The sequence below is a fragment of the Triturus cristatus genome, chromosome 11, assembly GCF_964204655.1.
Source record: "Triturus cristatus chromosome 11, aTriCri1.1, whole genome shotgun sequence".
Taxonomy (NCBI): Eukaryota; Metazoa; Chordata; class Amphibia; order Caudata; family Salamandridae; genus Triturus; species Triturus cristatus.
This window is the reverse complement of record NC_140594.1, coordinates 187350864-187367527: the sequence shown is the minus strand read 5'-3', so window position 1 is coordinate 187367527 and position 16664 is coordinate 187350864. Positions and strand designations below refer to the sequence as shown.

General features: G+C 48.8%; 1 protein-coding gene across 2 annotated transcripts in view; it reads left to right on the top strand.

Annotated features, from left to right (window-relative positions):
• HECTD4 (HECT domain E3 ubiquitin protein ligase 4) overlaps positions 1-16664 on the top strand; it is a 2430065-nt gene that overhangs the window by 716386 nt on the left and 1697015 nt on the right. For both annotated transcript variants that reach the window (XM_085634374.1, XM_085634373.1), the window contains exon 38: positions 2118-2398. In XM_085634374.1, coding sequence (XP_085490500.1) covers positions 2118-2398 — 281 coding nt within the window. The remainder of the gene's footprint in view (positions 1-2117; positions 2399-16664) is intronic.

Sequence of the window (16664 nt, the reverse complement as noted above, 5' to 3'; positions counted from 1 at the left end):
TGCCCTGTGTGGAAGACGGAATTAGTAGGGCATTAATACAAACTATGCATCTTCACACGTTTGCAGATCTGTTCCCTAAAAACGAATTCAGACCACCTCCGACTTCGGACAGGGATAGGTCGGGTTCCTTCTCTGAGCTTTTCCTATATCACAAACTGCGTATGGCCTGTCGGGCTCTCTGTGGGAGTTTCCCTGCTGCCCCTCCGACCCTGTTGGCGTTGGAGAATTTGCTAAAATCCCCTTCCCCTCGTAAACTTGTTACGAGACTGTACGTGCATATGCAGACGTCTGCTCCCTTGGTCCAGCCTAAATCATTCCTCTATTGGAATGAGGAGCTTTCCGTTCCAGTGACTGAAGAGCAGTGGGAGTTCTGTTGTGGACAGCTGAGAGAACTTTCTCCCAATTATAAACTCAGGCTGATTCATTTTAAATACTTGCACAGAGTATACAGAACACCTGTAGGTCTGCATCGTATGGGGCTCAGAGAGGATGACTGCTGCTGGAGATGCAGGTTTTCCCCTGCTTCTTTCTTGCATGTGGCGTGGGACTGCCCGGAGATAGCGGGGTATTGGGCCAAGGTGTTCGTTACTGTGGGCCAGATTGTTGGAAGATCGGAGGTCCCCTCTCCGGCTCTTGGATTATTAGGTTATGTCAAAGACACACCACCCAAGTTGCGTAAATTGCACGCTTTGCTTTTATTATATGCTAAACGCCGAATAGCGCTACACTGGGGGAGGAGGAGGGTTCCCACTTATAAGGGTCGGATAGCGGATGTCACATATGGGCATGCACAACTGATTGTGTTCTGGGAGCTTGCCCCCCCCCCCCCCCCACACTTCCCGAACCCGTGATATCTGGGAACCGTTCCTGACATGGGCTCGGGGACAGAATGAAGCTTCCGATGTGGTGCAGGCCGGAAGTCCATAGGTTGTGGAGAGGGGCGGTGGGGCTATGGGACTTGTAGGTGTGCTTTCCTGCATGCTGGGTGCAGATGTGTGGTTCTGGATGTATGTAATCGGTGTGGTACTGGTCCGAAGATGTTCACGCCAAGAGACCAATCAAACTGACTCATGGGTTAATGCATGTACTGTAACCAACTCGCATTTTGCTTTATTGTAACGAAAAACTGGCCTGTTTTGTTGTTAAAGTGTTTTGTATTTGTACAAATGTCAATAAGAAAAAACTTTGTAACCTGCTGCAGTGACCTGTAAAAGACCGGCATAAAGGAATGGCACTGAGTCTGTGAACTGTCCTGGGAGTTGGAACTTTCATAAGGAAGATGATGATCTCTCCTCTCCTCTCCATCTCGTTTTTGTATTTTTTATGATGAGACCCCGAGGAAGGTTGTTGCAAGGAGACTAGCACCTGCTTTGGGGTTTTTCTTTGGGCCTTGAACAAAAAAAGCTTGTCCTGTTCTCTACTGGTATTCTGGTGCATCCAGGGGCAAGAGTCACAGACTGATGGATCCTGGTTGGATGCAAGACACCACCTGCCTTTGCTATGAGGATCTAACAAAGATCTTCTTCTGTGACCTCTACATCAGACTTTAAATACCCAAACTTTAGTAGAAGGCACCTAATCTTGTTGCTGTCAAAAGCTGAGGATTTTTTTTCCGGTGAAACACAGAAAAATAAGAACGATCTCCAGCATGCTAGTGAGCAAATTTTATGTTTCGTTGTTGTTACATCTTGGGCATGCAGAGCTGTGGCTTAGACCACAAGGCTCCCTCTGCTGTGCTGGATAGGTATTGCTGGGAAAAGTCTCTTCTGCCAGGAGGATATTCATAAGGAGAAAAATCTGTAGAAAAAATTATCCATCAGAAATAATTTTTCCTCAATTTTCTTTTTTTAACTGGCATACACAAATAATATAGAAGTTGGAAAGGGAAATTATGTACAATACATAGTGAGTAGACCAGTCATCATCAATCACACATAATAAGAAAGTATGGTATATGGAATGATGCTTACAATAAAGTTGGCACCCCTACCACAATAGCTTTGCCTAAAATTTGGTGTACTTTTTGGATTGATCAGCTAAGACATGTTATTTGTAACACACAAATCACTAATCACTTTTAATGTTTGTTTAAAAAATGTTTTCATTTTTCTTTGTAGGAGTCATATTGGGAAGGCGATCCTTAGCCAGCCTGCCTGTGTTTCGAAACTTCTTTCCCTATTACTGGATCAACGACCTTCTCCAAAGCTTGTCCTCATTATCCTTCAGCTGTGCCGGGCTGCTTTGCCACTCATGAGTGTGGAAGACTGTGGGAACGTAGAGCTACCCCCATGGAGTTATTCTGTTCCATCCCTGGACAGTGAACAGGATGATACAAGTGACCCAGCCTCCAAGATTGCATCATTGTTGCTAGCAAAATTGGCAGATTATGTTGTACCAGGTAACTAGACATAGTGGAAGGCAAATGTCGTTAAGCTAAACTCAGATATTATAGATTTCATATTTATTTCAAATTGTGATCGTTTTTTTGTCTCTGAATACATTTTCAGATTGAGTATGATTGCTTTTATGAAAGGCAACGCATGTAAGCATTGTAAATATGAAAACATTTGGCTATTCATTGATGAGATAGAAATAGAGCACACATTTGAGCAGTCACTCATAATCTATCACCACCTAATCCAGTGAACCTGCTCCCTAGAGCTGGTCTATTTGTTAATATAGTTGCCTTGATAGTGCAACATTCCAAAGAGCCTCATAGTTTGCGTATACTGCTTTGCAAATGGTCAGCTCGGTTAGTTTTGTTTTGCTATTTTGCTTCTGTAAGAAAAAAAAGTTACAGTATTTAAATCAACATCTTGTTTGAAGTTGTGAGACGGTTCGAAGTGTCAGACTTTAATATAGGGCCCCCCTCCCGCCAAGTGAGACCAAGCCGCTATGTCCCTGGGATGCATACAGAAACAATTGGTCCTAGACTAATTTTAGATCACAGTTTAGTTGTCAAAACATTTATCATTCAAATAATATATTGGAGATGCATTATGGTTAGTATATGATCATTAATGTATAGTAAATTCATCAACAAATACGTAAGTACCTCCTCAACAAAGGGGCGGCACTCAAAATAGTTCAAGTGGTAACTGTTTTAATTCCACAAAAAGTTCAACAGATTACCATATTCATAATTTACTGGTGGAAATGGAAAGGTTGCTCCAAACGGAGTGTGGAAAGGGAAACGTGCTCGTGTTGGAGAATAGATAAGGAAAAAGAGGATCAAGACATATTCAACAGATAATTAAATGCAATTCATGTATAGCAAACTGTCTAAAAAATCTCTACAATGGCGCCAGTTTCCAATTCGGCCTGTTCGATTGATTGAAACTCAAGTTCATGCAGGTGCTCAGAGAAACTTCTTCTGTGAAAGGAGCAGGGCAGGGATGATGTCAGGTACAGGCCCACTCGGGGAGAATGTCGACGTTTCGACCCTAGCGTATAGAGGGTAATTTACATCCTCTAATGTTTGGATGAATTAACCACAACGGTAAATACATAGTAAGCCTGGAAATACATGTCTGCCTCTTATGGTAGAACCACCTCCGTCTGATGTGCTAGCACAACAGTTGACTGAACAATGGCTTGCATTGTTAATTGCTGTGAACTGAGTAACCTTTTAGAAGCAATACAGCACTTAATACTACAGGAAATGTACTTTCCCTGGACACAAAAAAACGGTATTGTTTGAAACTAGTCTGCTCTCTATGCATGGTTCTCCCTGGTTGCTCATGGATTAGCGTCCCGTCAGGACAGAAATTCAAAAGATGTCTGATAGAAGAGAAGCTAGTTATGGTAAGATGAGGATGGTTCTTCTAATCAAGCAGACTTCAGTGCCACCCTTTCTTGACTTCGATCCCCTTGTTTAATAACAGACAGAACTTTGTGAGTTGGTAAGGGTGTATGAAAGGAACTTATGGCAGGGCTGTGCATGTCCACTAGTCCTTGCTCAATTCCTTTCAAGCATGTTCTCTGCTGTTCAGTCGGGTAAAAGATGGATAACAAGTTTTAGGGGCGTGGCTGCTATCACCCAAGAAAGAAAGCCACCTAACTATGGTATCTGAAAGAGACAATTAGTTATGGATTCCTCACATTAGAATTTCACCCAGGCGTCAGACCGGATCTGGAGACTTTTTTCCTCAGCAGTACCTCTGCGTGTCGATAGGTGGTGTCGGTCGACTCCGCGTTCGTCATTGGTGTCGTGTTCGCCGGAATGACCGTGCGGTATCTACTTAGACTCCTGACATCACTTCTTTCTTTTTTCGCACCATCCAGCGCAGATCCGGAGAGAGCGGTACCTCGAGTCACTTTTTGAATCAGTTTTTGCAACTTTTGTCGACATCTTTTTTCAGTTTATCGACTCCTGGTGCCTGGAGAGATGTCACGTCAGACTGGCTTAAAGGCCTGCGACTCCTGTCGCAAATTGATATCTGATAGAGACGTCTAGCCGCAGATTCCTTAACTTAGAATATCCCCAGGCATCAGACTGGATCCGGGAAATCTTTCGCAGCAGTACCTTGTCAGCGGAGCCATATGTGCCCCTCCCGGCACACTGACGTCAGTTTTCTTCTTTTCCACATCCAAGCGCGGATCCTGGAAAGCCAGCAGTTCCTTGGCCTGGTTTCTGGGCCTTCTCGACACCCTCAGGTGTCAAGGGAACAGTGTGCAATGCCTTCCGGCTTTAAGGTTTGTGAAGCCTGTGCGCGTCAGATGTCTGGCACTGACCCGCACCTCATCTGTATGTGGTGCCTCGGCCTGCACCACGACTCCAAGGACTGTGATGCCTCTCAGAGGATGAAACCGAAGTCTTTGAGGGAGCATCGAATGAAATTGCTGGCCGCACAGATGTCCGGTCTGGCTCTCTCCCGTCGTCGCTCATCTTCTCGAGATCGGGCTCGTTCCCGAGGTCACTCCTGCGACCGCCGTGTGACAACAGGTAAGCGTAAGCACAGGCATCGCTTACGGAGATCTTCCTCCAATGTCCGTGCCGCTGCCGCCCATTCCTCTCGCACTGTGCCAGGTATGGGCGCACAGCAGCCTCCTCCTCTGTATCCACCCTTTCCGGATGTTGGGACAACGCGTGCCCAAATGGAGGGTTACTCAAAGGCACTACAGACGTAGCAGGCACTCATCTGCGGACATTTCCCCGGCACGGCTGTGTGCGTTGACTCCGAAGCTGACGCAACGCCACTGAGCCAGGACCCAGGGCACAGCCCTCCCCATCTGTCAGCGCATAGCCCTGTGCGGCTTCCTGCGCCGGCGTCGGTGATGCCAGGGTTGACACCGGGTACTACACCCGGCTCGATCCCGGGCCCGGCGCCTCGTGCTTCCTCCAGGCAGGTTGCACTGGGTTTGACGTCGATCAGCGTCCCGGTCGCGTCCTCTGTGCATGTCGTCAACGTCCAGGCGACTCCGATGCGGCGTCGATCGACGTCGGTACCGGCGTCGAATCCGCTTCCCTTGGTGGTTGCTCCCCCTGACTCCTCGGGCTGCGATAGGTCTCCAACGCGGCGTCCATCGACGCCGATTCTACCATTTACGCCTCCTCATTTGGAACCTGATGCTTCCCTCGACTCCCCAGATCAAGGAGCCAGGGTGCAAGGTCCCTGTGTTGCCTGACCTTCTTCGGATCAGTCTCCGGCTCCTCCACTCCTCATGTCTAGTGGCAGGATTAGCCTTCAACCGTCTCCTACTGACTGTTTGTTGTCACCTGCACGGATGGCGACTGAATCTGGTGCTGCCTTCGCTCGCGCTATTCATGAGGCGGCTGCTGTACTCTGCTTTCAGCCTCCTGTGGTGCCTCTACTTTCTGATCCTTTATTGGATCTGCTCCATTTGGAGCCTGTTGAAGTAGAACCTTTGCTGCCCTTCGGGGACTCTCTGCTTGAAATCCTGCGTGGCACATGGTCATCTTGGACGTACAGCCCCTTCTTGGTTTGTCCTTCATGGTAGTGGATTAGCATATGTTCTCTGCTATGCGTGGTCATGGCCTCTTTCTGGCCACTTATCCTACAGCAGTGTCCATATCCTAGCTGTTGCTGTACATTCGTACTCTCTTTTTTCCTTGTGTCGTGCCTGGCTCTTTCTCCTACTCTGCCTTGCAGGGGGCCGTTGTTCCTCCCAGGCAAGGGGCATATATTGCTTACTGCCCTGGATATTGTCCTATCCAGTTTTCACATCGGCGGGTAATTTTAGCATACCCTTGACTCTTGTTGTGTCACGCTTCTTTTTTCTGCGTTTTTTCTTCCTGCTCGGTATCTGCTCTGTGTTCTTACCCGGCGCATCCATGCAGGCTATATCATTCATGCGGTATCCCGGTTCCTGGCCCGGTCTGCTTCTACCATCAGCTATTATGTGGTGTCCGGCTTGCTTGGTGCCCTTTTGGGCCATTGCCTTCTTGCTGTTGTGCCCCTCTGAGCTACTCCCGCTACCCTACAGGGGGTTCTTGCTTACTTTGTGTGGTTCCAGCTTCCACACGGTATACTTAGATACCTTCCGGTATGCTTAGGTACCTTCTGGTCTTCGCTCTTGTTTGTTGACACTCGACTGCTTGTCGTCGGCCCTTTCACATGTTGTGACAGACCGCCTAGGTCCTGGCGTGTCTTGTGCTTTCGTACTACCAACACCTTCCGGCCGTGGATTGGCATCCTGCCACAGCTGTCACTTGTCTTGCCTGGCACCGGTTTCAATAGGGCTCCTATTCGCTGTTGTACATATTGGTCCGGTCGCAATGTCATTCCAGTTATCGTCTCTCGAGGCTTTGCTGCAGTAGGCACGCTGCATCCTACGGATCTCTCAACCCTCGGTTCACCTCCACTTATTGTGAAGTCATGACCTTCCTTTTTACTCCTGCATATCTAGTACATGGTTTTTTCTCCATGCTGGCACTTGCTGGGTAAGGGCCAGCCTCTTGTCACTGCTGCCCCACGTGCCTTTGCAGTTGCAGGTTTCACAGTGCATTTTTCCACTGTTCTGCTTGGTCGACCGATAATTGCTTTTGCTTTCTGTCGCCACCTCGGATCCTGTGGATCCCTCAAACCCTGGGTTGGTTCATCTCCTTTTCGGAAGTTATGAACTCTCACTACGCCATGGGCATTCTGGCTCTGTGCTTTCCTTCTCTCAACCCGGTACACACAACAGGGTTTTTGTGCTGTTCTTGACGGCTTCTGGTGCCTTTGCCTCCCATTGTTTCCGCTCTCTTTAGAGCTTCGTGGTCTGGTGGTTAACTGCGCTATCATTACTGTCCTCAATGTGGTTCATTCCAAAGGTTGACGGTGCTGTTAAGTCGCCTTATGGACGGCTAAGTTCCCTCGCCTCCTCTATGGGTATGGCTTTGGTATCTATTCTAAGTTAAGGAATCTGTGGCTAGACGTTTCTATCAGATGAACGAGTTACTTACCTTCGTTAACAATGTATCTGGTAGAGACATGGTCTAGCCGCAGATTCCTTAACGCGCACCCGTCCTCCCTGTTCTGCGAGGACCTTTTCAGGTTGGGGCTTTCTATACTCGCCTCCCTTTGGGTGGCTTGCCCTTATGCAAAGTGATATTCACTCACTCCAACACAGACTGCTTTGTTCTGTTTCTCTGCTCCATTCCGCCCATTCTCAAGATTGGGCGGTATGTTGACAGATCATGTGTTCTTTCCAGCCCTCGGCCTGGATTGTACGGTGTGAAATCTATTAATGCTTTTTCCCACATTCCCGCTCTTCCCTTCTCCATTGCCTTGTGGTCTTTGCCACCCCTGCGGCCTTTTACTTCAGATCTCTTGGCTCTGTACATTTATGGGTCCTTTATTGGGGTTGCGACGGCTCTTTCTGGTGACGCCTTGTGGTGACCTCTCCTTAATCTTGTGTACCGGACTTGTTCTCCTTCACTGTTTTACTTTCTGGATGCAGACTTTCTGTCCTCTGCCAGGCTGTTTCTCCACATCCTTGTCTCCCTTTCACGTTGATTGGCCTTTGTTCTTGCGGGGTGGCTTTTTAGAGCACTGCTCTGTCTCAACTGTCAATTTCTTCCTATTTTTTCATAATTTTTGCACACTGTTCCCATATTCTCACAGTTTTTTGGTGATGGCTCCGTGTTCTGACGCAGAAAAGTTTCTCAGACGAAAACTGACATCAGCGCGCCGGGAGGGGCATATATGGCTCCGCTGACATGTCCGTGGATGATGTCAGGGCAGAGCCGGACGGCGCCGGCCCCGGCGCGTTGAGGTGCTGCTGCGTAAGATTTTCCGTATCCAGTCTGACGCCTGGGGGATATTCTAAGTTAAGGAATCTGCGACTAGACTTTTACTCTACCAGATACATCGTTACCAAAGGTAAGTACTTCGTTTGTCAGTCACGGACCCGCACCTTGTGTGATTTTGGTGCCTAGAGCTTGAACACGACCCAAAGTCGTACTCCGACTGGCGGGCCATGAACCAGAAGTCTTTGCAGGAGCGGTCCCAAAAGCTTCTCGAGGCCTGACAGTCCACTCTGCGCCGTTCAAGGTCCCTGTCGAGAGGTAGGTTGCAGGACCGGTCGTGGGGCCACCACCACCACTCGTCATTGAAGTCTTCGGGTAAGTCGAAACTCAAGAAGAAGGCGACGAGGCATCACCGCTCTTCGCATTCTCCCCGTCCGTCGGCCGACGCGATGCGGGAAGCAGAAGGTAGTCGTCTGGCTTCGCCCATGGAGCCTGTTAGGTCAACTCCGTCCTTCCCTCCCTTTCCGGGAGCCGGAGCACCCCCTGCCCAGCTTCGAAGCTTTTACGAAGCCTTGCATTCTATCTTTGGGCAGCTGACTCCCCCGGCGCGCCCTCTGCCCCGCAAACTCGGTTGGGGGCTCTAGGTCTTTGATGTCGGCAGATTAAGCTTCGGCTCTGGTCGACCTCGTGACACCGCCTCCGATGCCGGCTGTGTCCCCAGCTGGTGTCGGCCCCGGCCTCCCCCTCAATGAGGACACGGAGCCGGGCCGACGTCGCCCAACGTCGGGACCGGCACCGACCGTTACTTTTGTACCCCTGTTCTCTCTTCCCTTGTTTCCTACTGCCCTGAGTGGCTACCAGGAGAGGGTGAGGAGGACTGGGAGGGGTCTGTGGACCCTCTTGCACACCAGTTAGAGGAACCGGACTGGAGAGAAGAGTTTGGTGACCCCAGTGGTCTGGACACCTCCCCAGACCTTGCCATGCTTTGTCCCCCTACCGTGGCTATGGAGGAGGGTGCATCTTAAGCAGTGGTGTTGCGTAGGGCAGCCAAGGCCTTAAACCTTGAGCTTCCTACGGTGGTGGTCAGGGCTAACCTCCTGACCGAGGTGCTTCAGCCGGCAGCGGCCTTTTCGGAGCCCTTCGTGCTGTTCAGTGAGGCCCTTACGGATATCCTTTTGGGCACTTGGTCCTAGCCCAACACAGGGGCTCCTGTGAACAGGATGATTGCCCGACGCCACCGCACGGCCCCGGGCGACCCCATTTTCCTCTCTTCCCATCCTATCCCTGAAAGCTTGGTGTTCCAAGCCTCAACGTCCAAAGGTGCATTCCCTAACGCCCCCACCTGCTAAGGAATCCAAGAAGCTGGACCACCTTGAGAAGATGTTCTCTTCCTCCAGCTTGGGTCTGCAGTCAGTGAACAACGCATGTTTATTGGGCCGTTACTCCCACTTGGTGTGGGACATGGTTGCGCAGGTCCTGCCACAGTGCCCGAAGGAGGCCCGGGTCGTGCTCTCCTGTGCTGTTGCCAAAGGGAGAGATGCAGCGAAGTTCGCCATCCGGTGTGGGCTGGACACCGCTGACTCACTTGGCAGGATGATTTCCAAGTTAGTAGCACCAAGATTCTACGCCTGGTTGAGGTCCATTGGCTTTTTGGGTGATGTTCAAGCAACGCTTTTGGACATGCCCTTTGATGGCCGTCGCCTGTTTAGCGACAAGGCAGACGACGCGCTTGAGCACATTAAGAATTCTAGGGCTGTGGCCAGATCCTTAGGCCTCGCTTCCACCTCCCGCCCAGCGCAGTCTGCTTTTTGCCCCTTCCGTAGCTATGGAAGGGGTACCCTGCCACGTTTCGCCCAGAGCCACAGGCCTGTGCAAGCTGTCCAGCCTTTGCGCGGCCAGGGACGTGGATCCCACTGCCTTGGGTCGGGGGGACAGCGGGCGGGCCAATCCACCAGCGCCCGCTCTGCAGCAGCCTCCTAACCTTCCTAGTCCAACCTTTCAGGCCCATAAATCGCCAGTGGGTGGCAGGATTCGCCATCACCTCCCCCACTGGCTCAACATCACGTCAGACAGGTGGGTTTTGCAGATAGTCCGTAGGGACTACTCCCTCCCCTTCGAGACTACCCCTCCATCCATGCCACGTCAATTCCATAGCATGTCAGAGGATCACCTGGCCCTTCTCCAACAGGAAGTTATGTCTCTTTTGGCCAAGGGAGCCCTCGAGCACGTTCCTGCCCCAGAAGTAGGTCGTGGTGGTTGTTCCCACTACTTTCTGGTGCCCAAGAAGGACAAGGGCCTGCATCCTATCTTGGATCTCAGGAACGTCAACCGCTTCCTCCGGAAGGAGACGTTCAAGATATTGACAGGCTCAGGTCCTGTCTGCTCTCGACCCGGAGACTGGATGGTAGCATTGGACTTGCAGGACGCTTATTTTTACATCCCGGTCCTGCCGGCCCACCTGTGTTACCTGCGGTTCACGGTAGACCACGAGCACTTTCAGTTTACCGTGCTCCCCTTTGGCCTTACCAGCGCCCCTCGGGTGTTCACGAAAGTGATGGCGGTGGTCGCAGCTCGTCTGCGCAGATCAGGGGTTCCAGTCTTCCCCTATCTAGACGACTGGCTGTCTCCCACCTCCAGACTACGGCCGACCTCCTGCATTCGCTGGGGTCCTCCATCAATATGCCGTAGTCACATCTGATTCCCTCTCAGAAGCTCCTTTTCATCAGAGTAGTTCTGGACACATTGCAGTTTCAGGCTTATCCTCCCGGGCAGTGAGTCTGGGATATTTGGGCTATGATTCCGATCTTTCAGCCTCTACTGAGGCTACTGGGCCTCATGGCCTCCTGCATCCTGCTGGTGGACTATGCCAGGTGGTATATGGGGGCCTTGCAGTGGGACCTGAAGTTCCAGTGGGCACAGCTTCAGGAGAATCTTTCCGATTGCGTCCAGATCTCGGAGGGCACTGCATGTCAATTGCAGTGGTGGCTAACGAACCAGGATTGGGTCAACGGCAGATCCCTCTCCCTTCCCCATCCGGAGTTCACAGTGGTTACAGATGCATCACTGCTGGGGTGGGGCGGCCACATGGGAGAGGTGGAGATCAGAGGTTTCTGGTCTCCGGGGAAGTTGGGGCTCCACATCAACCTTCCGGAGCTTCGGGCTATTCATCTTGCACTAAAGGCATTCCTTCCCTCTGTCCGGGGAAGAGCAGGGCAGGTGTTCACTGACAACACCACCGCCATGTTGTACTGCAACAAACAGTACAGGTGGGGTCGTGGACCCTATGTCAAGAGGCTCTCCGCCTTTGGACATGGCTGTAACCTAAGGGCATATCACTGGTGGTTCAACACTTTGTAGGTTCTCTGAACGCCAGGGTGGACCAACTCAGCCGCAGATGCAGGATGGATCACGAATGGTGTCTTAACTTGGAGGTGGTGCAAGGTCTCTTTCAGCAATGGGGAGAACCTTTTTTAGATCTATTTGCAGTCGAAGAGAACGCGCAATGTCAGCAGTTCTGCACGTTGAAATTTCCAAGGCGGCACTCGCTAGGCGACGCTTGTCGCGAGTGGAGTTGCGGTCTTCTATACGCCTTTCCGCCTGTACCACATGTGCCCAGAGTGCTGCTGAAGATCAAGCGCGACGGGCCCTAGTCATCCTTGTGGCTCCAGATTGGGAACGAAGAGTCTGGTATCCTGAGCTATTGCACATGGCCATCGATCCTCCTATCAGACTGCCTCTTCGGGAGGATCTTCTGTCGCAGCAGCACGGGACAGTCCTTCACCCGAACCTGTCCAGTCTCCACCTTCTTGCGTGGAGATTGGGCGGTGACAGTTGACAGCTTTCCACCTTCCTCCCTAAGTCTCTAATGTTATCTTGGCAGCCAGGTGTCCCTCCACCAAAACGGTATAAGTCTGTAGATGGAACAAATCTGTGGCATGGTGCGCATCAAAGGCTGTGGATCCCCTTTCTGCACCCCTTTTAGAGGTTCATCTCTTTATTCTTTCTTTGGCCCAGCAGGGCTGTGCTCTGGGCACTCTCAATGGCTATCTTTAGGCCATTACGGCCTTCATTCGGCTGCCTAAACCAGCCTTCTCTTTTCAAGTCCCCTATTGTAAATCGCTTCCTTACGGACATTACTCATTTGTTTCCTCCAACTCCTTATGTGATATCCCAGTGGGACTTGAACCTGATTCTTTCATATCTGATGTGCGCTCCTTTGGAGCCGCTACATAACTGTCCTCTCAGACTCTTAACCCTTAAAACTGCCTTTCTGGTTGCCCTCACCTCTAGTCGCAGGGTGAATAAGCTACAAGCCCTTTCTTCTAAGCGTCCTTTCCTGGCTGTTCATCCGGACAAGGTCGTCCTCCTCACTAGGCCTTCTTTCCTTCCCAAAGTGGTTACTTCTTTCCATATAGGACGGACCATCACTTTGCCCAACTTCTTTCTGCCTCCACATCCTTCTAAAGAGGAAGAGAGGCTCCACCATCTGGATCCAAAACTTGCACTTTCGTTCTATCTGGATTGCACAAAACCGTTCCGGGTGGATGACCAGCTCTTTGTCGGTTATGTGGGCACCAAGAAAGGTCGAGTCGTGCAAAAACGAACCATCTCCCAATGGGTCATTTTTTTGCATCAAAATCTGCTATTCGTTAGCGAAAAAGGAACCTCCAGTTGGGTTGCGTGCCCATTCCACCAGGGTGACGGTGGCCACTACTGCTTTGAGATGTGGAGTCCCCTTTCTTGACATCTGCCAGGCAGCTACGTGGGCTTCACTGCACACGTTTACCTAACACTACTGCCTGGACAGCCAAGTCCGGAGGGGACGGCTTCTTCGGTCGCTCAGTTCTCCAGGACTTTCTGGTGTGAACTTGGTTTGCAGACCCACCACCGGGGTTGGTATTGCTGGGGTATCTATTCTAAGGTGAGGAATACATAACTAATTGTCTCGTTCAGATGAACAAGTTACTTACCTTCGGTAACGATATATCTGTAAGGGACATAGATTAGTTATGGATTCCTCACCGCCCCACCCATCCTCCCTGTTCTGCGAACTGACTTCTAAGGTAAGGGACTCCCTTTCAGTGCCCTAGTTTTTGTGCACCAGTGGGCAGTGTCTTTCATGGCTCTGCGCTTTTGGCGTGGAATGTCGTGCAAAGAACGGACGTCCACGCGCGAGGGCGGCGTCTAAGTAAATACCGCAACGTCATTCCGGCGGCCGTGACGCTACACACCAGCAAAAAGATCCCATAGTCCACATTTAAGAACCACCCACAACTCCATTTGTTTATAGGCTAATTATGCATGAGAAGTGAGATAATTCAGAAGTGTAAACCCTCTACTGTCACAGGATCTGCAGTCCCAGTGCAGAAAATCACAAAATGGCACCAGGGGAAAAAGAACTTTCCCTGGCCTAGAAAAAAAAAAAAAAAAAAAAAAGCATTCTTTCTAAAAGTCTGCATATTAAAACTCTAGCTTCATCAGATGTCCCCCAACAGCCTCTGCCTAATTGGAGAATGCTCTGACCTACCTGGAGATTCATCATGACCCAACATGGGGAAACAGTGTGTTTTAGCCCCAGGGAAGATATCCCATCTAGGGTCAAAGGCTGTGTACACAGTGCCCAGTTTTCTACGTTATATCCTGGTCCATAAATGGCTCCTTCATGCGGTCATAGTACTTTGCTGAATTTTTAAACATGTATTCGTCTGATATAAGCATTGCTACATGCTTGCATAGATACTCAAGGTTAAATATTCTCTGCTACGAGTGACATTATGTCTATGACTCGATATTAGAACATACTAGAAATTATATACAGATGATCGTAGCTAATGTTAGACCCTACGCAAAAAATGCAATCGGGCAGACACCAATTAGAACCTTAAATGTCTCTGATACCAAAGTATGCCACAGCCTGGATCGTATACCATTGTCTCTTTGTATCAACGTGCCTTTAATATCCAAAAATATGATGCCATATGTTGATATAAGGATGGTATGATTTAATTTCTCTGCCAACCTACTACTTGTCTCACCTTGCAATTACCTCCAGGAGCCGCAACAAGAAAAAACAGTTATCTCAGTGGTTACACGCATTACACGTTGGAAATGCAGCTGTATAAAACACGAATACCAGAACTATTCTTCTGCACTGAAGACTGAGTTCTTAAACAGGTCATTTTTAGCCCTGACCTGGAAGTCTGTCGCTTTTTTCAAGGATGGGGAATTCTTTAATCTCTCCTATCTGCTGCCAGAGGAGATATCCCATTTGCTGTAGATTGGTGCTCCATAGCCTTCTCAGGTTGCAAGTGTCAAATTGCAGAATCTAAAGTCAAAGTGCATAAAATCAACAAAGACATGAAGGAACAAAAAGCAGGAAAAAAAGAACTAAACAGGAGCCTCCCATACCTTACTCCCCTTTAAATGGAAAACCTGATAACATCAGTAACCTGGACATTATTTTACAACGTCTAAATAATTGTATGATCTGATGCAAAGCACAAAAACTGAATGTATTAAGAAACAATTTCAAAGCTCCAGCAAATAGACTAGAGGAAGCAGAAACATGAATAGGAAATATGAAACCCAATCCTGTTACCTTTCTTGAAACATGGCTACCAAAAACACTGGGAATATCTTTTGTGAAAGACTGAAATTGAGAAAGCTCATAGAATTCCTACCAGAAGCCCAGTAACCGAATTGAACCCGAGGCTAACAATCTTCAGACCACTCCGCTATCAACATACAGAACAAATACTGGAACGTATGAGAAAATAAGAGCTCTGAACTGATTGGGGCATACAATTAGAATGTCGCAAGGCTATGCCATATCTATGCTAACTTCAGGAAAAGATTCTTAGCTATGAGACCTGATCTAAAATCACTAAATATTCTCTTCTCCTTCGTCAGAACAGCAAAATGGATAATCTCATGTGATTGACCCTTAAAGTTATTTGATGCGCTTAAAGATGTGGCGCCTTATTATGATGGGCAGACGAGCGTCTGACAACCCTCGTTGTGGAATGGTAACCGCCAGACTAGTAGATGGTGCTTCCACTCGACATATTCTGATGCAACCACCCTGTAGGTGGTCAGAAACATGCCTTTTTCTATTGCGGCTTGTGCTGCTGCTGGTAAAAGGGCCGTAGCACAATCCACCAGAGAAAAGGACATGTTTGCAAACATCCATGTGCCAGGTACCATGTGATGCCTGGCACACGGTGAATGGGTGTTTGGGGGGCACCACATGTGCCCTCCTGATCCCATAACGGAGGTCCATGGGAGGCCCGGGTCGACCCAAGAGCCCCCAAAGACCCTTTCCGGCTGCCTGTTCATGGTGGTGGGACCGCCATGAACAGGCAGTCGGAAAGGGAAATCCAAAACCGTGCGGCGGTGCCTGGGCAGTCACCACGCCATTGTAGGGATTAGGATCAAGACCACCTTCCCGACTGGCTCCTTGAGCGTGTCGGAGGCGGCTGTCTATCCCCCGCCTAACTCGCTCCGACTGCCGGAATCGTAGTCTGTCGGTCGCCCCGATGGCATAGATATTGGTGGGACCGCTACTGACAGCTTGTCGGTGCGGTCCCACCGACCTAGGAATGAGCCCCTTAGAATCTTTCATAGGAGATCTCTCAGAATTACAAATGCCTCACTAACATATGCCTATGGAGATGGTAATACCGTTTTCTGACAATATATATATATGTGCTTCCTTTATCTTGTATAATATGAATCTCTTAAAAACTAACCTAATATTCTAATAACGATCAAAACACTGACTTCATGTTTATATAAGTTAGTACAGAGATCAGTATTTTTTCACTTATTTTTAGGTCTACTCCTTGTCAAAGATAAGTATCGCTCTCTAATTGATGATACTATCAAATTCATATTTGGCAGATTATTTTGCAGATTATTAACCACAACTTCAAAAAGAACTTTATTCCTACTCTTTTTAAATACAGTAATTTGCAGAAATATTAGGTCATTGTCAGACACTTCTACTCTACATTTTCCTTCATTTCTTTAGACCAATTGCTTAATGTACTATCTTAACTTCAAATATTGAGCGGCTCTAACTCGTATGGTGTTGTAGATACCTTCAACAACAACTAACACTATTAAAGGACTACGAGTAATAACCATTATGTGTAATTCCTGATATTCTTGGATTCTGACACCACGTATTTGCTTGTTTACGTCTTTTTACTTTGGTGTATTGCATAATTCTACTTTTATTTAATGATCCATCTCCACAAAATGGAAGTTAATGCAGTCATATCAATTTTAGGCCTTTCAGCATTGACCCTGTGTGTTTTTGGGTAGGTTATTCAAGGCCACCACTGTTCCTCTGGTGTCTTATGAGGTTGGGAGTGTGTATGGAGTGGGTTATGTTTTTGAAGTTCTCCTTTTTTGGATTTAATTGTCAACATTGTCTCTCTCTCTCTTCCTATTTTCTTTATTCCTTCTG